General features: G+C 36.2%; 3 protein-coding genes across 4 annotated transcripts; 1 reads left to right on the top strand and 2 right to left on the bottom strand.

The window, feature by feature from the left end:
- Positions 1-596: 596 nt before the first annotated feature.
- Positions 597-5,276, bottom strand: LOC132104343 (ribonucleoside-diphosphate reductase subunit M2 B-like). The gene is made up of 9 exons (XM_059509760.1): positions 5,120-5,276; positions 4,526-4,675; positions 2,877-2,993; positions 2,621-2,754; positions 2,172-2,266; positions 1,944-2,077; positions 1,680-1,784; positions 1,473-1,586; positions 597-1,386 (listed from the first exon to the last, which is right to left on the bottom strand). The coding sequence occupies exons 1-9, from the start codon at positions 5,165-5,167 to the stop codon at positions 1,234-1,236; spliced, it is 1,050 nt and encodes a 349-aa protein (XP_059365743.1). The 5' UTR covers positions 5,168-5,276; the 3' UTR covers positions 597-1,233.
- A 222-nt stretch (positions 5,277-5,498) lies between these two features.
- On the bottom strand, positions 5,499-12,494 carry LOC132104342 (antizyme inhibitor 1-like). Its single transcript, XM_059509758.1, has 12 exons — positions 12,306-12,494; positions 10,798-10,941; positions 10,124-10,300; positions 9,830-10,003; positions 9,554-9,726; positions 8,793-8,921; positions 8,615-8,696; positions 8,443-8,517; positions 8,194-8,359; positions 7,382-7,497; positions 7,079-7,296; positions 5,499-6,607 (listed from the first exon to the last, which is right to left on the bottom strand). Exons 3-12 carry the CDS (start codon positions 10,223-10,225, stop codon positions 6,532-6,534), a joined length of 1,311 nt encoding a protein of 436 aa, XP_059365741.1. The 5' UTR covers positions 10,226-10,300; positions 10,798-10,941; positions 12,306-12,494; the 3' UTR covers positions 5,499-6,531.
- A 2,952-nt stretch (positions 12,495-15,446) lies between these two features.
- LOC132104341 (V-type proton ATPase subunit C 1-B) lies at positions 15,447-21,144 on the top strand. 2 transcript variants are annotated; one of them, XM_059509757.1, is made up of 13 exons: positions 15,450-15,633; positions 15,983-16,142; positions 16,225-16,292; positions 16,506-16,591; positions 16,995-17,089; positions 17,189-17,280; positions 17,364-17,462; positions 17,868-17,936; positions 18,633-18,725; positions 19,423-19,516; positions 19,718-19,815; positions 19,911-20,034; positions 20,558-21,144. In XM_059509757.1, exons 2-13 carry the CDS (start codon positions 16,014-16,016, stop codon positions 20,651-20,653), a joined length of 1,143 nt encoding a protein of 380 aa, XP_059365740.1. In that variant the 5' UTR covers positions 15,450-15,633; positions 15,983-16,013; the 3' UTR covers positions 20,654-21,144. The 2 variants fall into 2 exon arrangements, with proteins under 2 accessions (XP_059365739.1, XP_059365740.1); XM_059509756.1 differs by having other exon boundaries at positions 15,447-15,633; positions 19,423-19,815.
- The last annotated feature ends 2,540 nt before the right edge of the window (positions 21,145-23,684 follow it).

Here is a 23,684-nt window from a genome sequence, read left to right as displayed (position 1 = left end):
CACTCCCTACCTCCACCGGGCCCCGTGCCAGCTAAGGACAGCCCTGTACACACGTATAACAATTTTTTACGGAACTCAAAGCATCAAATATAACTGAGATCAGTATAACTAATTTATCAATAGCGAAAAATTTAAAGGCGATCCAAGGAAGGAAGGAAAATTAATGATTGGAGGATGGGAAGATCACGCTGATAAGTAAGTGTAACAGCCCTAGCTGAAGTCATTAAGACATAGCAGTCCTGGATAGACATGAGACCAGCCGAGCTCTGTGAGTGTGGTGCTGGCTTATGTAGATGAAGGTGATGGCAAACAGGTGTTGTGATTGTGAAGTGAGTGCGGGTGGTAACCAGGGAGGATTGTGGGAGATTTAGTGCACAGTGGTGACAGGTGATCTTGACAGACACAAAGTTTGGTTTCAGAATGTCAAAGCTATGAAGAGATACAGCCTCAGGTGCAGTTTGGCATTATGCCATCAAATCTGTTGATGTGGTAAATTAAAACAGCTATGCCTATCAACACGAAATCACAGAAGACCAGTGTTCTTCTAGGCAGAGTTTGATGTAAATCAAAATGAATGACAGGAAGTTCAGCTAATTATGGCATAATTAGTATTATTGTTCTCTGCATAATCCAAGGACTCTAAAAAGACCAGTCTCATGACAAGAGGGAACATGAGTCAAAAGTTATTAAGAGTATTTTTTTTTTCATTGTAATTTTTGACCACAAGATGGCACTGCCATTAAACTTTTGGAGTTTGTGCTGAAGACACATACCAAGTTTCAGAACTATACACCAGTTCATTAGTAAAAAATAACATTCGTAAAAACTAATGCCCAAATTGGTAGACACAGGAAAACTGGTTGCCATTCCACTTGGCATGCTACTCCAGACTGAAAGAGACCAGAGTCTTGTGATTTTTGGCCAATCCATTAAGTTATAAGCAAACATAGCCATTTTTCATATCTCCTGACCAGTGGTGGCAGTATGTTGAAACTGTGCATGCAACCTCAGATAATGGTTGTCATAACACACACCAAGTCTGGTCTGAATACGCTAAAGCCACACGTCCACTTTGGTGAGCTCTTTGACAAATTCGTTACCATGTTATTCAGAAACTGGTAAACCTGATTTCCACTTCTTTTCGACAAGGTCTGAAGGTGATATGGCTTGTTTTTTGTTTGTTTTTACTGAAACTGTCCCAAAAAAATAAATAATATTTCTTGTAGTTCATCGTTAGAAATCTGCATCAAGAGTGAATTCACAGTCCATCACATTTGACATCACTCCAAGTCGCTGGTATTCAGCCACTCGCTTCTCGAAGAAATTAGTTTTTCCCTCCAATGAAATGGACTCCATGAAGTCGAAGGGGTTTTCTGACTTGTAAACCTTTTCAGACAGAATTTAAAAAGCACTGTATAAGTATAAAGATTAACAGACAAAAAATCATAATACAATCCCAATAAAATACTGACTTTGGGCAATCCTAAGTCTGTTAGCAGCCGGTCAGCCACAAACTCAATGTACTGCTTCATGAGAGAGCAGTTCATCCCGATCAAATTGACGGGTAAGGCTTCTGTGAGAAACTCCTACAGGAAAACAAGCAAATACAAATGCAATTACATTCATGTCTGAAAGAAAAAGGAATCCTGCATCACTCGAGTACAGAAAATTGTATGTACCTGTTCAATGCTCACAGCTTTTGTGATGATGTCTTTCACTCGGTCAGCAGAAGGTTTCTTCACCAAGTAGCTGTACATTAGACATGCAAAATTACAGTGCAGACCCTGTGAAGGTTCAGATGGCTCAATCAATACTAGCCATGATTAGATTTTCACTGGGGATTCTTATTATCTCTCTATTTTTTTATTGTGGATACCTAACAAACCTTGATCAAAACATGATCTTAATATCATAAAGATCTTTAAATATCTTAAAGATTTAACCTCATCTCTGCTGATGAGTTCATTGGAGTAAGTGAGTCCTGGCATCAGGCCTCTTTTCTTCAACCAGTAGATGGCCGCAAATGATCCAGAGAAGAAGATGCCTTCCACTGCTGCAAATGCTACTAATCGTTCTCCTAAAAAGAAATAAATATACAAACACTTGTTGTTGAACAAGTGTGATAATCAATATTGTATACTTTTTTTAAGAAAAAGGTATTTTCCACACACCAAAAGTTGAGTTTGTGTCAGAGATCCACTGTAAGGCCCAGTCTGCTTTCCGCCTTACAAAAGGCATGGTGTGAATTGCATTGAACAAAAAGTCCCTTTAAATAGTTTGGATTTAGAGAGAGAAAATGAATGAATGCATGATTTCATAAATAATACAGATGTTATGTTTATAGACATGTATGATTATTTATAAAGTAAATCAAATTTTAATCAAAGATATTCTGATAAAACACAGGTAGGTACAATCAATAACTTAATTTCTCATGCATGTAAGACTTTTTTTTGTGGCTAGAAAAAAATATCTTGCAACATTTGCACATAAACCACATAAGGAAAATGTTAGGATAAACTGCTTAACTGAATCTTGCACCTGTCACCTGTGTAAAAGCACTTTAAAAGGTGTAACTGACATTGTTGAAGTAGAAAAGCATGCTTTATTTTCTTCTCACCTCTCTTTCAGATCCCTTATGTAGGTGTTGATGAGCATGCTGTACATTTCGGAGTGCACATTCTCTATGAGGATCTGAAAGCCGTAGAAGGAGCGAGCCTCTGGGATCTGCACCTCTTGACTGAACCGCTGCACCTGTGACAAGTAAAGGCATGATGTTTAGTAGGAACACAACTTGTACTGATCTATTCAGTACTATATCTGAAATTTTTCATTGGTTTTTCACAGCCTTAATGAAGGTTAGGAAGCGCACTTGCCAGGTTCTCGTTGACTATCCCATCACTTGCTGCAAAGAAAGCCAGTACATGGGATATGAAGTGTTTCTCTTCAGACTTCAGGCTGTCCCAGTGGACCAAGTCCTTTGATAAATCCACCTAAACCAACCATTAAAATGATAAGCAGTTTTACATTCACCAGTGACAAGCACAAATACTAATTTTAATTAAATGTTCTTATAGGACTAGTTTATTAAAAATGTTAATTCATCAGCAGGAAAAAAATATTCTGAAAGCCATTTCAATGATATCATTCCTCTGTGTTTTTCATTATAATTGTGGCGTGTACTTCCCTATCTCACAACATTAGAACTAGAACCTAATAAAATTAATAACTGTAACATAAACCATATTAGGGTTGTCACCAACACTCAACAACGTTGTGCTTATAATAAGCGCATGCTGCAGTTATTTTCTCTGCCGCTTTAAAGGGGTCATATGACGTTGCTAAAAAGAACATTATATTGTGTATTTTGGTGTACTTAAGTGTTTATGCGGCTTAAGGTAAAAAAGGTGTTTCTCCTCTATGCCCGCCTTCTGAAATGCGTCGATTTTTACAAAGCTCATCGGTCTGAAAAGCGAGGTGTGCTCTGATTGGCCAGCTATCCAGTGCATTGTGATTGGCTGAATGCCTCAAGTGTCTGACGGAAATGTTACGTCCTGGTCAGACAGGACAAAAACAATAAAACCCATTACAAACGAGGCAGTTGTTGCATCCAGTGGGGATATAATTTCTGATTATAATGACTTATTCTGTCTTTTTACGTGTTGCATTGCATATCGCCGCCGCGTAAACATAAAACCATGTCTGCATTTGTAATCAGAAAAATTACAAACAACAAGTGCTACTCTACACTGCTCAAAATTTGCGTTTGAATCACCAGTAGCAAATCCTTTACATATGGCCCTACTTACATACCGTGAGTCAGAAGTGCCAGACTGTCCTTGCAAAGAGCAAGGAACGGCCTGCGGCTTGAGTGAGCAGCAGCCTGTGGCTATAACGAGGAACGGCCGGTGGATTCGACGGAGGAGTGTCCGGGGGTTGGACTCTGCTTCGTCCACAGTGAAAGCCGATCCGGCGATTTGGGCGGTGTTTTGAAATCTCCCCACACAGTGACGTAGATGACGTAGACGTGTGGATGAGTCTTAATTTTATAAAGAATATCTCTTTGGATTTGAGACTTTAGTCTTTGCAACTTTACAGACCTTCTTTATGCACCAAGAGCTTGTAACACTCCAAAGAGAAGAAAGAAAAAATTTTTATCGCATCACATGACCCCTTTAAATACACAGTAAGCCCTTTGCCTGGTCGATTCTGATTGTCTATTTTATTGTTTTATTTTATTTTTATTGTTTTTATCGTTTATCAGCTGGAAAAACATTATCATTCCTCTGTGGAGTGGACTGCGCTGTTCTTACAGAATGAGAACAATTATTACAGTTTTATAATTATATAGCTACAGTTATAGTTAAATAGGCCTTTAAATGATAACATAATTTTGTTGTTATTTATCCGATTAATACCACCACTGTCCTGTTACAGTTATTACAATACATTCAAGTGTTTTAATTGAGTTGCCAAATGATAATCCTAATATTAACTTGATAAATAAATAAAAAATAATATTCACCTCCTCAACTGTCCAAAATGACGCCTGGGCTTGTTTGTACATTTTCCAGATGTCGGGATACTGAATCGGAAAAATTACAAATCGCTTTGGGTTTTCTTTGAGAAGGGGTTCGTCTTCAACACTGTTTGCGTCAACATCCTTGTGACCATTCTGCAGGAGAAACATAACTGTTAAATAGAGCAATGAGTGTTTTTAAAGTTGTTTTAACTGTATTGTCTTCCTACATCATTCATTATGAGAGCGATGCCGCGAAACAAACTGATGACGAATCTGCTTACGAGATATTTAAATGGAAGGTTTTTATGGACATGTGATTTAAACAACAACACCGCAATCCCATATTTACATTTAACTTAGAAAATAACCATCAAATCTGTCTTTAATTAACTTTATTCGGTCTTTAATGTTACAACTTTTATATTTAATCAAAATGTTGCTGTCGCTACCCGCAACACTAGTTACTTTACCTAATGTGCGAGGCTCTTTGTTATGAAAGCTGACAGCCGCACACATAACCAGGCAGGCAGATTCAACATTATTTTTTTTAAGGCCGCGATATTTCACTTAAATACTGTAGAATAAGTTTGTTATTACCTGATATTCCATAACGCTCGACAGAGTGTTGCTTGTGCTGGAGTTCATGGTTATAATCGTCTTTGGTCAGCAGCGGTAGAGCTGCGATCTCTCTGTCGTCTGTCATTTACAACACGCTCATACTATAGCTCCTCCTCCACTGTTCTCATCTGTAGAAATTAACCCTTTGCTTCTCGTCTTACGTAAAGATGAAATTACAATATAAAACCACCCGTCAGCTGGTTGATTCAATGCAAAAAGTAAAATACATGTAACGCCAGTGTTGCTTTGGGTATTGTAGTTTAATTTATTAATTTACAAAGAGGTTTTTGTACCAAGCTTCAAAAGGTCTACATTAAAAAACAGACACAAAAACGACTCGATCGTAGTTGGTCAGAAATGTATTAAATTAATATTTTATTAACTTTTACTAGCACAAATTTACAGTCAAAAACAGGCAATGGTCCATTAGTGGACAAAAGGTATATTTCATTTCTAAAGGACGTGATTTATAAAACAGCGAGCTGTTATTATCAATCTTAGACACCATGCTATACACACGTGAAGTTGAAATATACATCATTTGAATTTTCGATTTTAGATTGAGGACCAGTGCTTTAAAGCATTTAATCGGATTGAGGTGAATCTTGTGTTTTAGGTTACTTGAGGTAAATGTAGTATCTAAGCAGGCTGTCAGCAGATTCATAACACTCGGCAGACTTACTAGTTTTATAAAACATATCATTGGAGAAAACGTGAGACCAATTTATATCTACTCATAACCTGACAGAAGGTTTAAAATCTTCAGAAGGGACACTGCAAATTACAGCACACTCAACCATAGAGCACTATGAAATATATAACAACCTTTGGAAATACTGTCACGTGACACACCACATGTAATGAGGAAACCATGATTTGGCATGAGGAGCAATGAGAAGCTCCCTACTATAAAACCATGGAAAATTAGAACGAGAGAACAAGGACTAAACCAATTTTCACTTGTTCACACACTAAGAGTCATGGCATATTTGTGCAGAATCTATACTCTATCCTGATCTGAGACAAATGCATCATGTTGTACAGACAACTCATTTACAAGACTGTCATTAGGTCATCTATATGTACACATAATAAAATTAAATTAGTTGAACATTTATGTAAACGGTGTTTGATTAAGAAACCCAAGATTTGGGTGCCATCTCCAGTCATCCATTTTGTTGCATATGTTCTTTTATATGGGTTTTCTGTCATTCTTTTTGAGTGATAAGGAAAGTGAGCCTTTTTGTAATTGTGAGAATCTGATGTAACAATGTCAATCAATTTGTTTTTGACCAATAACAAAGTAATTTTATTCCTCCCATGACTGCTGGAATGTTGACTCTGCAAGCTATTCACGTGCCCATTGGTTAGTGGATGGAGCTTGGATCTTTTCACAAGCCATACTGGACCAATGAGAGGGTTTTTATGGTGTCATCAAGAGAAATTCCAGCCTTTTGCATCTCAAACCTGGGGGAAAAGGGAAAAACAGCATGATATTAACTTTTCACACCTGTGCTGATAATCCTTTACCTAATTTGGCTTTCCTGGTCAAAAATGACTGGCATTTAAAAAATGCTTGTAAAGCTTTCATTATGCTATATTATCACCAAATCTTGGATTCAATCTGTCAACTTGTTTTTTTTCAAATAGCACATTGATCTGAGTATATGCAACCTTTCGTATTGATAATTTTGTCAATCTTCACTTAAAAACTGAGGCACATAAGCTCAGATCAATGAAGCCTAAGACCAATCAGTTCCAAATAGAAGCTGATAAAAAGACTGAATCCAGAACACAAAATGATCACGCAACCAACGTAACATTTAAACAGCCTTTCAAATTACACCATCCCTCTTTGGAATGGGTGGAATGAAAAAAGGAAGACAAAAACCATTTGTGGCCAGAACAAAAGGTCAAATGCAATGTGATCTTAATCACCAGTCATCTGTGGAGATGGTGTAATACACAGGTGGTTGGTTTGTGTCGCTGAACGTTGCCGGACCCTCCTGACCCCTGGCCCCCATATTGCTGAAAATGAGCCAGTCCCCAACAGCGAGCTCAGGGAGCAGGCAGTGCTCCACCACCTGCTCCAGTGGGTCACACGATGGACCCCACAGGCTGCTGGAGAACACGGGCTCATCTAGGGTGAGCGACATCTGAAAAACACAAAACAATGAGTTTAAAATCTTGGGCAACCGATGCAAATATTGTTCATGTGTTCAGGTACTTGGTGTTATTTACCTTGTGGACAGAGGGTGTGGTGATGACATTTCCAAACAACTTTCCCATAAAAGATCCATAAACACCATCGTTCATGTAATAGACAAATTCTAGTGCATCGTTTGGGGTCAGCTCATCTGAAAGTGCAAAAGAGACACAGAGAAAATGAGGCATGTGTATTTCAAGGGTAAATTCACACAAAAAGATAATTCTGTCATTGATTACTCACCCTCATGTTGTTCTGAACCCGTAAGACCTTCATTCATCTTTAGAACACAAATTAAGATTTTTTTAATGAAATCCGAGAGCTTTCTGTCCCTCCACAGACAGCTAAACATCTGAAATGTTTTTATAGCACAGAAATGTAGTAATAAGATAATAAAAATAGTCCATGCAAATCAGTGGTTCAACCATATTTTTATCGAAAATACTTTGTCCAAAAAAATAAAAAAAATACTTTATTCAACGATTTCTTCTCTTCCGGGTCAGTGTCCGCTGCCATTCATGAGTGCCACGATGCATGCGTGCAATGATGCTGCTGACGCATGAGCCAGCGTACTGACGTAGAACACGTATGCACTGAGACTTGTTTACAAGCAGAGGAATGCAAACGACAATGTCCTTACTACCTTTCTGGGCCATAAAATGTTTCAGTTTCAGACAGCTGTAGGATTTCATCAAAAATACCTTAATTTTTGGTCTGAAGATGAGCCAAAGCCACAACATGAAGTTGGGAATGACATGAGATTGAGTAATCCTTGACAATTTTCTTTTTTGGATGAAGTATCTCCTTAATGCCAAATACAGTTTGTGTCAAATATGATTGGACTCACCATGTGTGCTGCAATGGAGATCCGGGTATACTGCCTTTTTGCCAATAACATTGACAGCCAGAGTGAAGGAGGAAAACACGAAGAAACTTCCTGGTTCAGCAATGATGCTCACTCCAGATGCTGAGGGGAAATAGGCCTCCAGCAGGGGTTTGATGATTGAATGTACCTGATCAAAGAGAAATTAAAGAAATGCTTTTAGTAAGTGGATGATATTCAAAAAAGAAAAAAAAAGACATATACTTGCCGTACCTGTTTCAGCTGAAACTCAGAACCACTGAATCCTCCACCAATATCCAGGATCTTCATGTCAAAGCCAAGTTCCTTCTATAGGAACAAAGAAGACTCAGCACTCCAAAGGATACATGAAATTTACTGATAAATCAAAATTCAATTATCACATAATATCCGTACAACTACTCACTGCCATGTCAAAGATGCAGCGGGCGTCTGACAGTGCATGGGTGTATGCTTGGGGATCTCTGCATGATGCTGGTACCTGGAACCTACCCCAAAAAAAAAAAAAAGTCCCCCTCTAAAAACTCTTAACAAGACAAAAGTAAGACACAGCAGATTAATAATATCCAAATCAGTTGACTTACATGACTCCAACCACATTCACACTAATCTCCTTGGCCATTTCCAGAAGGTGTCTACAACTCTTCAGGGAGCAACCAATGGTCAGACTTGTCTCCTCAACCTGTGCTTCAGTACAGGCTTGAAGCAAAAGCCTAACACAAGAAAATTGCAGAAAGAGAATTTATGACATAAATATATAATAATCATTCATTAATGACTGCGCTACACCTGTTTTAAGGTCCACAGAGTCAGCAAAGGCAATTTCTTTTAGTTTTCTGAAGGTTCCAAAAAACTTCAAATGTTGCATCTTCTCCACTTTTTTTTCTCACGAATTACTATTTTAATAATCACAATATAGACATGTTTTATTTTATCTTTGTTATTAACTAGAACAAAAATGCAAATAAACAGTAGAACAATTATAATACAAGAAAGAAAGAAATTAGTGACTTTTTTCATCTTACATTTAAACAGAAGCATTGAAGTAAGAAAAACAAATAGGCTAATCAAATGTAAAAATCACTTAAGTATATTGATTACAAATAAACCGATTATTAAAACTACAAAAGCAGTTTGAATATATTTTCAGTGCCACATGATCCTTTTGAAATCAATTTAATATGCTGATTTGGCACAGTTCTTATTATCAATGTTGAAAACAATTTAATGTTTGAATAAAAGTTAATTTCTTAACGATAATTGTATTGACATATATAAAATACACATACACACATTTTGTTTAAATGTTTATTACACATATATACGATATGTTTTAAGGACTTACTTAGCCTCAGGATGAACACGGGCAATTTTGCGAAGCTCTGCCTCATTTTCACACACGAGATAGTTAATGCCAGTCTTGGCCGCGTGTTTAATGAGTGAAAGTTGCTTGCAAACTCCAGACAGGATGATGTTCTCAGGAGGGACATCATGATTGAGTACCAATGTGGTTTCAGCCTGAAAGAAATGAAAATTTCTATTATTTGGTGTGCTTTTACAATACATGTTTTGAGATCTTTTTAATATCTACATGTAATAATAATAATAATAAAAAATGTACCTTATTTGCACAGACAAAACCAACACCAAGAGCAGACAGGACTTCAATGACTACAGGGCTGCTGTTACAGCTGACTGGGTAGAAGGGTCGAACGAGAGGCATAGTGGTCTTCCACAGGACATGCTGTCGCATTAAGGCCCCAAGGTCGGCCACAACAAATGCATTCTTTTCAGCCTTACAAACAAAATCACATCAATCAGTAAAAAAAGACAGAAACTTGTTCCATTTGTTGACTAAAACAGATGTTCATAATGCAGTCAGACATTTACTTGGAGACTGATTTTCTGCACTCACCAGATTTTGCTCACAGACGTGGTTCTCGATAACATCGTCAAGGGTCGTTCCTCCCTCCAGTAGTTCAATGAAGTAGTTTGGTGCATCAACAAATCCTTTCATCTCAACCGTATTCCGCAAATCCGACAATCATAGAGAGTTTACTGAGCCGCTGGGGTATTCTGGGTATGCAACAAACTGTTCAGGGGAAACCATAGCATAGTAGTTTCAGTACAACAACTTCACCAACACCAGCAAAGTCACTGTAATGCTATCACGGATTTAAATTGGGTTTCTATGAGGCTAATAAATACAAGAGGCAGGGAAAATGAATCACATAACTAGAGAAGGCATCACATGAGCCCATCTTTAGAGATGACGACAACACACAGGCTTCAAGAATGTGGCCTATGGGCTATTTTTAATTTTTTTTTACTCAGACCCAATCAAGATAAATCCCTGTGGCTTTGAAGCACAATGGAGCATTTAATGGTATTAATAATGGATTATGAACGGGGGACAAAGCGGTTACATGCCATTAAGCCATAAATAGTGTTATGTAAAACCAAAAACTATCCACTACAGTTTGGTGGGTGCAGACACGGATTTTGTGTGTAATTAAACAAATCACATTATTATGTAACTGTCTCTAAATGGTACTTCAGAAGGGATGTGTCCAATATTTATGGACTCACATGGACAACGTGGGAGATGGTCTTCTCCCGCTATCAACTAGGATCCCAAGGCGGCTCAGCGTTGAAGTCAAACTGCTCGCGGTAGAGGGCCTCCCCTAGGCCTTCTGGGTAGCGCTTATACACCCGCAGAGAGAGTGGGGAGCCCTGTGAAGCCACAGAAACAGGTGTATACATACATATTTGATGTACAAGAGCAGCTGATGGATAAAATAAACTTATACAGCACAGAAATGTAGCCAGACAGGTTGGTACATTTCCAATATAACTCTTGACAGACACATAACCAGTTTTCTTGATATGGGTACATTGTACATCATCAGCATCACTTTATTTGTAGGCTACAATGTTTTAATTAAGTGATCACTTATTTAAAGCTGTACTTTGAACTGGACCAGTTAAACAGACCTGGTGATCAGATACTCCGTGTTCTAATTTTTAAGCAACATTGTCTTCATTTTGTTGACTCCATGTGTTAAGATAAAGTAACTTGCTGAACATTTATCAGAGGTGATGGTGTTTGTTTCTTAATGTGGACACCACCTTAACTCTGTAAAGTCTAATGTAGGATATTATTTGAAACATGAATTTTGAAGGCCTCTAAATGATCAACATCATCAAAACATGGCTGGAAAACCCTGTTGTACACAACCTACTACCGTACATGCCGTGGGTCATCTAATTGATAGTTCATACTTTTTTAGCAAGTAAATGGTACACGTGTCTTGCTGTAAAAAATTACTTTTAAATTGTTAGTAACATCCTAAAATGAACAATTAGTGGACTAAAGCCAATTGACCTTCTTTTGGAAAATCCATGTTAAAATGTATCAAATATGACTCATCAGGCTTTTGATTCTATCATCCTTGTATTATATTGCATTATAAGTTTTGCCCCCCAAAATTAACACTAGAGCTTTTTTCCCAGTCACCTTACCAAGACATTTAATTAGAATTATGACATTTTATCTTTTAAAAATATATATTTTTTCCGACTATTGTTTAGTTATTATGGTATAATAAGCATGAAAGTGATTTGTGTTTTTCTATGAGGTAACTTTAACGTTAATACTTTACCAAAACATATGTTTCTTAGGAAAACAACATTTTAAACACCTAACTAGTGTTAGCATGATATATGTTATTACCATATCTCATCTGCTATTAGAGCACAGTAAATCAGTATTAATATTTAATGTGTAACACGCTCGTCATTCAAGAACCTGATCGGGCATGTCGTAAGCGCCTGGGTTTGTCCACTGAATCAACTATTTGACCAACTAAACCGGCCATGCTCCGAGAACTAATGATTTATATCAATAAATAAACGCATTTAATCCTTATTAACTGTGAGTTTGAACTCTATTTCTCGTTGTCCTTCACGGAGGACTGCTGTTGCCCGTATAACAAGCGCGACTACAACCAACCGCCATGTTGTGTCACGGATCCTTACAGCAAACGGCGGATTTTTCCGGAATGAAGATTAAAAACAACAACAAACGCGGTACTTACGTGAGATAACGGCTTGAATGATTTGGAAAATCGTCTTCTCTTTTTCGGCGGAATTTTTAAAGAGTGGTGGGGACACAACTAGAAGAAAGAAGAGGGGCTGTCTGTGCCATATGCCTGGGCGAAGATAGCTCGGTCGAACACGAGAGCGCTGCTGCTGTCTGTCTCACGAAGAAATGGTCGCTGGAGGAAGGCGGGAGTAACCGTGTATTAGAAAACACGGGGCGGGGCGTGGCCTAAAGTACCAGCTATACAAAGGCGCGGCTACGTGAGCTACGCAGCCGTGACTGGCTCGAGATTTGTTCGAGACTGGCCGTTCTCGGGAGGATTTCCAAGAAACGTCAGCCAACTCTGATTAATATTCATGAGCTAATCCCTCCGTTTTGACAGCGGTGAGCGTGGACATCAGATGACTCGTGAAATAATTACGTTCTTATCTTAGATTCATTAGCAAATTCCTTTTAGAGAAACGCACTGGAGTAAGATTTTGTCTTACAATAACATGTTATAAAATTGTATTGAATATAATTTCTTGCATACATTTTATAATACAAAATATGACATACAAAATATGTCAAAATATCCACCTTGGAAATTATGCTCAAAAAAACTGTCAGTTATTTCTTAAGTGAAAGTAAACAGTTGAGGAAAAAAATGGGATGTGTATTACGTATATTGGATGCGTTCATCGTCTCTTAAAGTGACCGCGCCTAATTTAGCTACTGGCTGCTGTAATGTTAATCCAAGAAAATTAAAATGAAAATCAATCACTGCTCTTGACTGAATTACTTTGTAGTTTTAACAGTCAAATCAAAAATTATTCAGACACCAGATATAATTTTTGATATATATAGCAAAACTGTAATAATGTGAGAAATGTTGAAGGTGTCTGAATAGGTTTGATTGTAGGCTATATTTCATTTTTACATTGAAGACTATCCAGTGCTATTTTACATTTAATTATTTGGTTTCTGTACCTGGACACCTACAAACTTGAAAAAACTTAAACATTGTGTAAATAGCACAAATAAATAAAAATAAATGAACATACAAATTAAACTATTTCAAACAGGGCCCACTGGTACTACCTTCACCGGGGCCCCAGCTACGGCCCTGCTCACACCTGTTTCACACATACTCCGGCTGCAGTGTGTATACTAGCTTGATAAACCCCTTCTCAAAGACTTACTGTTTTTCAATTTTATTTGGGTAACACACATATTCTGAATGCCTTTGGCAGAATTCGAATGAGCCATTTTAATCTAGATTAATCTAGATTAATTTTAAGATCACAGTGAGATTAATCTAGATTAAAAAAAATTATCTATGCCCACCAGTAATATATATATATATATATATATATATATATATATATATATATATATATATATATATATAATATATATATACATACATATATATATACATATATATACACAGTACTGTGCAAAAGTCTTAAGCCATTAGTATTTTCACCAACAACAACCAAAAAATTAATCTTTTGCTGTAGTGTGTCAGTAGGAAATTCCAGTTTACATTTACAAACATTCCTTTTGCCACTAAATGTAATACTTCAGTGAGATTTTTGAATGCACAGGGAGTCTGACAGCAGCCAGTGCCTCACACAGAGATCTGATCTCACCATCTTCAGTCTGTTTGGGATTAAAGAATCAGGAAAAACGAAGGCAGGACACTTGAAGAAACCTATCTGCAAAGCTGTACTGTGAAAAGTTATAGGCACTTATGTAAAAATGCTGTAAAGTGAGGATGCTTTGAAAAAAAATGTCATAAACAGATTTATTTATCAGTTAACTTTAATTAACTAAATCAAATCATTTAGTGCAATCCACCCTTTAAGTAGACTGAGCTTTAGTAGGTACATTTGCGCATAGTTTTTCAGGTTTTGCAGATAGGTTTCTTGAAGCTTCTTATAATCTTATTGAAGCTTCTTGAATCTTGTTATAATGCACATGCCTACACTGAAGTTATTTTCACAAAATTGTTGGTAAGCATTTATGTTTGAGATCTCTGACACTTTGTCCACAAATCCTGTTATTTTTCAGTAAATTGGAAAATTTTTATGGATTTGAATTGAATTTGCTATCATCTTGTATCAGTTGAGTTGTTGTATACATGTGAATTAATTCAATAATTAATTAATTGTATACAGTTAATTAATTCAATAATTAATTAATTGTATACAGTTAATTAATTCAATAATTAAGATATTGAATCATAATTATTATTTTTTCTTCAAATGTATATTTATTTATTTATTTATTTGCCATTTTTGGGACCAGATGTATGAAGGAATAGTTAAAGAATGTAATCCTTTTGATTATCACGTTGTTGAGTTTTTATGCAAATCGTCTGATTATATTATTATTTACATTAAACCTCCTGGGACCCATAGACCTCTGTAGAGGAAATTATATTTTAGTGAAGTTCAGGGTTTGATCATAGACACACCTTCTCCTTGGCCTTTAAAATACTGATGCTGACAGAATGATCAAATCAAATCAAATTAATGTAGCACTCTTAGGGAAATATGACAACATTTTGTAATTATCTTTAGATCTGACTAATGCACAAATTGTTTGTCATAAAAAACATCTAATGGCATAATTTTGGCATAATTATTTTTGGCACAGGGCATAATTTTCATACGTATCTAGGACGCAGGACAAACATCATGTTAATCATGATAAGAAATTAGATCAATATTCCTATGAAATATGAGATATTTTATGAAAAGTTATGACTTGCATACACTTCTTTTTTACATTATGGTTTCCCCAAGAACACAGTGATATGTAAATTAGATTAAATGTATAGAATGGGAATTTTAATGGACATTGTTTTAAAATGTTTTTTCTTCTCCATTTGTTTCTTATGCTCCATCCAATCTAATTACATAAAAAAAAAATCGCAAAACGTGTTTTATGGTTCTCAATAAGGTTAATGTAGATTTCTTAAAGCTGCTCCAAGTTTTGTGGCCTATATATATATATATGAAATTTTATTGAAAAAAAAAGGAATCAGCAGCTAAAATATCTTAAAACTCTAACTTTGAAAAATAAATTGATTAATTATAATTAATATTCGACATTTGAAGGGGTCAAAAAAAAAAAACTTCCCACATTGCGCATTCTGAACGCACTGTCAGCTGAACGAATCACAAGCTCCTCTGGTCAGCTGACTGGAAGTGTGACGCTGTCCGAAGGGTTTTCAACAGCGACTCAATTAACTGTGTTTTCAGCAATGTTTTATTAAAACAGCTTCCAATTTTAACAGATTTTTTTGTAGATTACTGAAGTGATTCATATAATCGGTAAGTATCGCGAAAGAATTATGTCAATTTGATAGTCGTGACTGGCGTAAGCGCTGCTCATACAATATTTACAGACATCAAACAGCGAATTTAACTCATTATATCACGGATACGTAATAACGTAAACCATATCAGCGTGCACTTTTACGATTAAAACTATGTGTTACATTTTTAAACGCGATTAAAAGCATGACAGATGTTATCTGCTGATGACTCGTGACTGGTCATATATTTACGGAATGAAATGGAGAAGTGTGAATTTGCGCATATGATCAACCTTGAAAGAAGTTCAGTTTTTTGGGGGGGTTTAAGTGTCTCATATGGCTATGAGATTTGATCTATGTTTTAGGACCCTTTCCCGGATTATTTGAGGAACCATCATGACAGAGTTCTGGTTGATCTCGGCTCCTGGAGAGAAGAACTGCCAGCAGACATGGGACAAGATGAACACGGCCACAGCTCAGACCAACCTGTCCACCAATCACAAGTTCAACATACCTGAACTGAAGGTGAATGACTCCTCGTCTTCTAATTCAGTTAAAGCACTGGTTTATTCATTGTCTAGTGAGTTTTGGTGGTGTTTCTCAACAGGTGGGGACTCTGGACATCCTTGTAGGGCTGTCTGATGAGCTTGCCAAACTGGACTCTTTCGTAGAGAGGTTTCATGTCTACATTTGACTATTTTTATATTATTTTATTTTGTGCATTGTCAACGACACACTGCTTTTGGTACAGTCTCATAGTTCCCCAAATTCCCTTAATGGGGTTATTAAGTTATTAAGCTTCTGTCATGTTAAAGTTCTCTAAATATAATTAAATGTATATGTGCTACTGTTATTTTTATTCATTTATTAATTGCTGTTGTTTTCCAGCGTAGTGAGGAAAGTGGCCCAGTACATGGCGGATGTGTTAGAGGACAGTCGAGACAAAGTTCAGGAGAATCTTTTGGCCAATGGAGGCAAGTGAACATAAAATCCTCAAAACATTTAAAGTGTACTAATGTCAAATTAACATTCACATACAAATCTTCAAAGACAAAGATGTAATCCTTTATGGTCTACCCCAGTAAAAAAAAAAAACAACAACTATACAATAATATATTTAAAAAACATTTATTTCATGCTTAGTATACTTCAAATTCATTACCATATTTATTGATGTGTAACTTAAGACTAAATATTAATATTGATAAGGATTGTATGATCTTTGAATAATATCGGCCTTTAAATGCAAGGTATTTAAAGTGTACCTGAAGTATATCTGCAATAGTTCCACTTTTGCAGAATGTCCTAGTAAATAAACTCATAAATCTTATTTTATATAATTCTAAATATTTATAATGAATTATTGTTTCCGTACAGTTGATCTGGTCACGTATGTTACGCGGTTTCACTGGGATATGGCCAAGTATCCAATCAAACAGTCCCTCAAGAACATCTCCGAGATCTTGTCCAAGGTGACACACGTTAAAATATTTAGTCACTGTTTATATTAGGAGAATATAAAAGGAGATTTATTTTTCATTGAATTTCCCGTTTTGGTTCTCTGTTCTTAGCAAGTGAGTCAGATTGACAATGATCTTAAAGCCAGAGCTTCAGCTTATAATAGCCTAAAGGGAAACCTGCAGAGCCTGGAGAGAAAGAATGTGTAAGTTTCATATTCTTCATTTATTTGTGACATTCTCTGTGGCATTAATCATTTTGAAAGTAATAAGTTGTCTTGTCCACTAGAGGGAGTCTTTTGACTAGGAGCTTGGCTGATATAGTCAAGAAGGAGGACTTTGTTCTGGACTCTGAATATCTTATTACTCTACTTGTAGTAGTTCCAAAGTAAGTCAAGCTGGAGTATTTTGTGCTTTTAAAATGTTTCTTCTTTGGATCCAAAATTCTGTCAGTATTTACTCACCCTCGTGTTGTCCGAAACCTGTGTGACTTTCTTTATTCTGTAGAATGCAAAAGAAGATATTTTAAATCATGTCAGTCAGAAAACAGTTTCTGTTCCCATTGAGTTTTGTGTCCATACTATGGAAGTCAGTGGGAACCATAATTTTTATTCTTCCCAACAATATTCAGAATATCTTCTTTTGCATTCAGCTGAAGGTGTGAGTAAATGATGACAGAGTTATCTCTATAATTCAGAAGGAACCCATTTTTTATTATTATTATTATTATTATTATTATTATATGTTGTTACCTCTGCAAAACTTATTTTTGTCAATTTTATGGCCTAAAAAGGACGAGTTATCCTGACTGGCACAAGACATATGAAACTCTTTCTGAAATGGTGGTTCCAAGATCCACAAAGTGAGTAAAATTCAATGACTATCTTAAAATTGAATCACCTAAAGTACAGAATTATGAACTTTCTGTCAGCTGTATGTATTTAAAGCTTGACATCATTACGCTTTGCTTTTGGTGGACATGTGAACTCGGCAGACAGTGTCTATGGAATCCATGCACTTCTGTTATTGCAGTGACACATAGAAATACAGGCATTACAGTGCAGTGTGCATCTGCACACAAACTATGCTTTCCAAAACATTGTGCACTCCTTTATGTGCTCAATTAATTGAAGTAATACACTCTACAAGAAATCATAGTTAAGGCCAAGCAACATTTCAAGGAGATTCAACAACACTAAGGATACATTTCATTCAGTCCAAAGAACATTTCCAAGACTTTGAATAAACCTCAATAAAAAGGTAACAAAACTGTGAACCTATTGAGAACATTAAGGAAGATAAATAAAAAGTCAATGGCAGTGCTGTCCTGCCTGACAGACATGAGGAAAAACTGCTAGTGGAAAAATGGTTGTACTCTTAATGAGAAACAAATAACCTATAAATAGTTTTTTAGAAATAATCTTTTTTCACATTAAGTACGTAGTATATACTTCATGTTGCAATGGAATTCATGCTTTTAACATTCAAAGCTTATATGTGTTAGATAAGGGAAATTTGATGTTGATAGTGACTGATCTTTCATCTGCTCTTCTGTTAGGCTTTTAGTTGAAGACCAAGACAGTGGGCTGTTTAGTGTGACACTCTTCAGGAAGGCGATTGATGACTTCAAACACAAAGCCAGAGAAAACAAGTGAGTCTTTGAAGCTTCACAGTCTATAGTTGTTGTTTTGTGAAGTGAATCTGAAAATCTGGTTGAAATCATCCTGTAATCTCAGTTTCTTAAGTGTATTTGAATGGCAGATTTTATGAATGTATTACTGTTCAAAATATTTTTTATATAAGTCCCTTATGCTCACCAAAGCTACATTCATTTGATAAATACAGTAAAAAAACAGTAATATTGTGAATATATAATTAAACTTTAATATTTGTTTGAATATATTTTAAAATGTAATTTATTCCTGTGAGTCTTTAGTGTCACATGATCCTTCAGTAATCACCGAAAACTGCTTTATTTAATTTTTTTTTTTGTAAAAACCATGCATTTATTTTTTTCTTCTGGATTCTTTGATTAATAGAAAGTTCAAATGAACAGCATTCATTTAACTTAGAAATCTTTTATCTGTATTGGCACATTTGATCAATTTAATGCATCCTAGCGGAATAAAAGTTTATTTTTTTTAATCCTAAATAAAACCAAGAAAGTTTTGTCCCATATTTCAAGAACCAGTGTAAATATATTCTCAGATTATGAATGATGTACTGCTGTAAGATTGTTATATAATATCACAATGTGTTGGAGTGTCTGTCTGTTTTTGATGTTCACTGATGCCATCCTGTCTTTCAGCTGATTCAGAGGAAAGCTTGACCCTGTTTCTGATTTTCAGGTTCATGGTGCGTGATTTTCAGTACAATGAAGAGGAGATGAAAGCAGACAAAGAGGAGATGACTCGCCTCTCCACTGACAAGAAAAAACAATTTGTACGCGTCCAACTGTCTAAATTTGATTCAATATGGAACATTATAAAATCCTCCACAATGTTGTTGATGAGTAACCTCAAAATGTATCAACCTCACAGCCAGCTTGAGAGGCCCTGGGCCTTGATTAGTCTTCATTTTAATATAAGAAAGAGAAAAAAGATAAGTAATGATAACAACGGTCAATCTGCTTCTGCACTTCAGGGTCCTTTGGTGCGTTGGCTTAAAGTAAACTTCAGTGAGGCTTTCATCGCATGGGTACACATCAAGGCACTTCGGGTTTTTACAGAATCAGTCTTGAGGTACAGTGTGTACAAATCTGTTAAAAGCATTTGAATCTGTTTCATAAGTAGATGTAGATTGTCTGATGTAAGCCCTGCATATGTGTATTTAACAGGTATGGGCTGCCAGTCAATTTCCAGGCTATGCTGCTTCAGCCCAACAGGAAGAACATGAAGAAACTGAGAGAAGTTCTGCAGGACCTTTACAAACACTTAGACAGCAGTTCTACTGTTATTGATGTGAGTAATAATTACATTTCTTTAAGTTAATGTCTGTAAAAGAAATCTCTTATGTTTACCAAGGCTGCATTTATTAAAAAAAAAAAACAGTAATAATGTGTAATCTTTACAGTTTAAAAGAACTAGCTTCTATTCAGCATTACAAGAATACATTACATTTTAAAATATATTAGACATTTTTTAAATGCAATTTTTGTACATTTTCAGCATCATTACTCCAGTCTTCAGTGTCACATCATTCAGATGTCATTCTAATATGCTGATTTGCTGCTCAAAAACATTTTGTGTATTATTATCAATGTTGAAAACATGTTTGGGGTAAATAAGATAAAAACAATTAATACGTTTATTCAGAAAGGATGCATTAAATTGAGAAAATGTGACAGTAAAGGCATTTATAAAGTTACAAAATATTTACATTACTGTATTTGACATATTTTTGATCAAATACATGCAGCTTTTGTGAGCATAAGAAACTGCCCTAATTAAAAATATCTATACGTTCATTTTTGTTGTGTTTTAGGCTTCTATGGACATCCCGGGTCTGAATCTCAGCCAGCAAGAGTACTATCCCTATGTTTACTACAAGATCGACTGCAGCCTCCTTGAGTTCAAATAGAAGACAAATTCCAGTGCACTGTTCCATCCTGCTTCACTGAGACAGTACCCAATAACTTATTAAACACTTACTGTTTATCTTCCTCATTCCTTCATCATTCCTGCAGATCCGATAAGATTTCTAATAAGAAGTCTTAGAATCTCACCATCTGTGTTACTGGTTTCATTTGTTTACAAATGAAGGATTTTCAGGGGTTTTAAAATCTGTCCTTCGTTAGCATGATTGGTCCAACACTGAACACTCGGCTTTCGCTGAGCCCATAATGGTTTTGCATTCTGTTGTTTTTAATCTTCTTTTGGTGCGTACTCTGTGCCACGTGCTGGTAATGCAGTGATTATGTTTAATTGTGTTGCTGAGAACCACTATGTTTGTGTTTGTACTTCTGCTGTGAGATTAAATGTATTTACTGTATGTTTTTGTTGGAAAAGGTGAAATACATGATAACATTCTGGATGTAAAAACCAATCAAAGTCAATAAAATTATAGCACATAATTTTGTTTTTGTTTTATTGTCAGGAGTTAGGACATTTGTTCAAATTTCTATGCACTGATTCTGAAGAATTAATTGAAGGAGATGACTGCCTTAAAACAAGTCCTTAAAAAATACCATGGCAGCACCAGTGTACCACAATCCATTAATATCAATATGTTTTCTTAGGGTTACTCTATTTGGCCCCAAAAAACGTCTGTACAAAAAAGGTGATAAAAAATATATACATAAAATAAATATATTGTAATTTAAAAAATGTTGTAAAAATGTTAACATTAACAAAAATGTTGTATTGAATTGGAAAATACAAAACAGAAGCACTCTCATCACTCCTAGGTGTAGCTTCAGTGTGCGCTTTATAATATAGGCCTATAAAGGCTATCTATACAAGTTTTATTTGAACATGTTTTTGTGCTAATACATGCATCTAAAACGTAAACCTATTCCTTTATTGTTTGTTTCGGCGCAAATCGCCTCCACACAGTAACACAATAAATTGATGACGTAAAGGATGACAAATCTCAAGTTTGGCAAATGCACGAGGCCACTCATTCACTCCCAGCTGCGCGTGGGACCAGAGCTTGCACGCGCATTTTTTATTATTTCAATGGGCTGCGCTGCGGTGGGAGTCGAGCAGATGCTATTGAACCGCGAAATCATGAGAGCTGGACCAGAGAAACCGAATCGACGTGACTTACCAATACTGATGCTGAAATCCACAACGGCGTGACTTCTACAAACTGCGTCGTTCGTGGAGAATCTAGCCATCTTATTAAAGACAATGCAAAACTATCAGGTACATGCTGTTTTTACTTAAAGTAATAGGTTATAATATGCATACATACGGTTGAAAATATTGGCTGTTCAAACTTCAGGGTCTTCACGTAGCCTGACAAAGCAGACTGAAAGAACAGCTGTGTCAAAGTTTGAATAACATTAAGTCTGATTATCATTCGATATATGGTGACAGCTTCTTTGTGTTTTACAGCAGATAAGTGACTCAAAACAGACAATGCACAAAGAGGAATCTGCTGCATCTGCGGGGGAACCATGAGGGAAAAAACATCTTTGTTTGATGCAGAGGATACACTTTGAAACCCAGAGGAGTTCAGTGATGTGAATTAGCAGACATCCCAAGTCTCCCGGAAGTTCCGGGAGTCTCCCGCATATTGAAAGCGGCTCCCTGAGACCCGCAAATTAGTTAAAATCTCCCGGAATCTAGACCGAGCGAGCAAAAGCGCGCATGCGAAACAGATACTGTGTTTCAAACCGTGTAGCGCAAGCACGGCAGAGAGGGAGAGGGAGCGAGAGACCTTGCGTGTGTGTGCTAATGTGCGTGTGTGCGAAGCGCATGTAAGACAGAGAGCATCCTGATTGGCCTGTTTCTGCAAATCAACCAATCAATTGTCAGTGTGGGCGGGCTTTTATCTCTTGTCCTGAACAAAATTAATCAGTTATGTCTATCTAGAAACAGGAGCACCATTGCAGAGGGAGAGTGCCACAAAACAAAAAAAGTATAAGACACATTTTACGGCAGACTACACGAAAGTGTACTCCTGTCTTATAGGTGTCAAACATAATGACAGTCTTGCTCAAGCATTGCCCATGGAGTGTAATATGATTGCAAAAGGCATGTTGAGATGAGTTGACAAGTTTAATTTCATCTGCATATTATTCAGGTTCGTTGCCAAGGCTACATGAAAACAACCAACTCCTTAGACCTGTTTAAAGTTGCAATGGAAAATAAATAAAAGCAGTTTACATAAATTGTATAAGCAGATTATATAAATAGTAAAAGTAACATATTTAAACATAATTAAAGAATAATTACATAGGCCTATAGCTTATAGAAATAATATTTTATGCTTTTATATCTGTTAGGGACCACAACATGTTAGGGAGGCTAAGCGCAGGGAAGGCTGCTCCAATATATCTCAGTTCTCCCATTCAGATAGGCAAAGTCTCACTAAGAAGGTGACTACAGCTGAGATGTATTTCCTTCCTTTTTTGGGGGGGGGGGGGGGGGGGGGTACCTCCCTGAAATGACTTTTTGCAGGTTGTGATGTCTGAATTAGGAAACCATAAGCTGTAAAGAGAAATCACAAGATGATATCCTATTAATGCGCACTTATAAAAAACTCTTTGCTGAAGTTTTGTTGCAAAAGTGGGTTAAAAAGATGCATCTGATCATTAGCATGGCTAATAGAGATTTTAGTCAACCCTAATTTCTTCATAGGAGTTACTGAACAAAGCACGTCCATAATGTTGCACTTGCATAGTTATTACTCACAACTACTTATAGCTCTCATTCTTGTAAATATGCATTTAATGGACATTACAAGATATTTGCTTATTTTATATTTATTGGTCAGTTTCATAGTAATTTAATTTTTTTATTTTAGAAAAAAGTTGCATTATTTACCTTCGACATGAAGAAAAACCACAGACCAGCCAAACCAAGATGTGATTTTGTGCCACCTTAGTCCAGTGTTATTTTACTGAGATATTTTATATACATTTAATTTTTTTTAATGTCTAATA

This window comes from Carassius carassius, chromosome 25, assembly GCF_963082965.1.
Source record: "Carassius carassius chromosome 25, fCarCar2.1, whole genome shotgun sequence".
NCBI lineage: Eukaryota > Metazoa > Chordata > Actinopteri > Cypriniformes > Cyprinidae > Carassius > Carassius carassius.
Note: the sequence above shows the minus strand (reverse complement) of the source record. Positions and strands in the feature narration are given on the sequence as shown.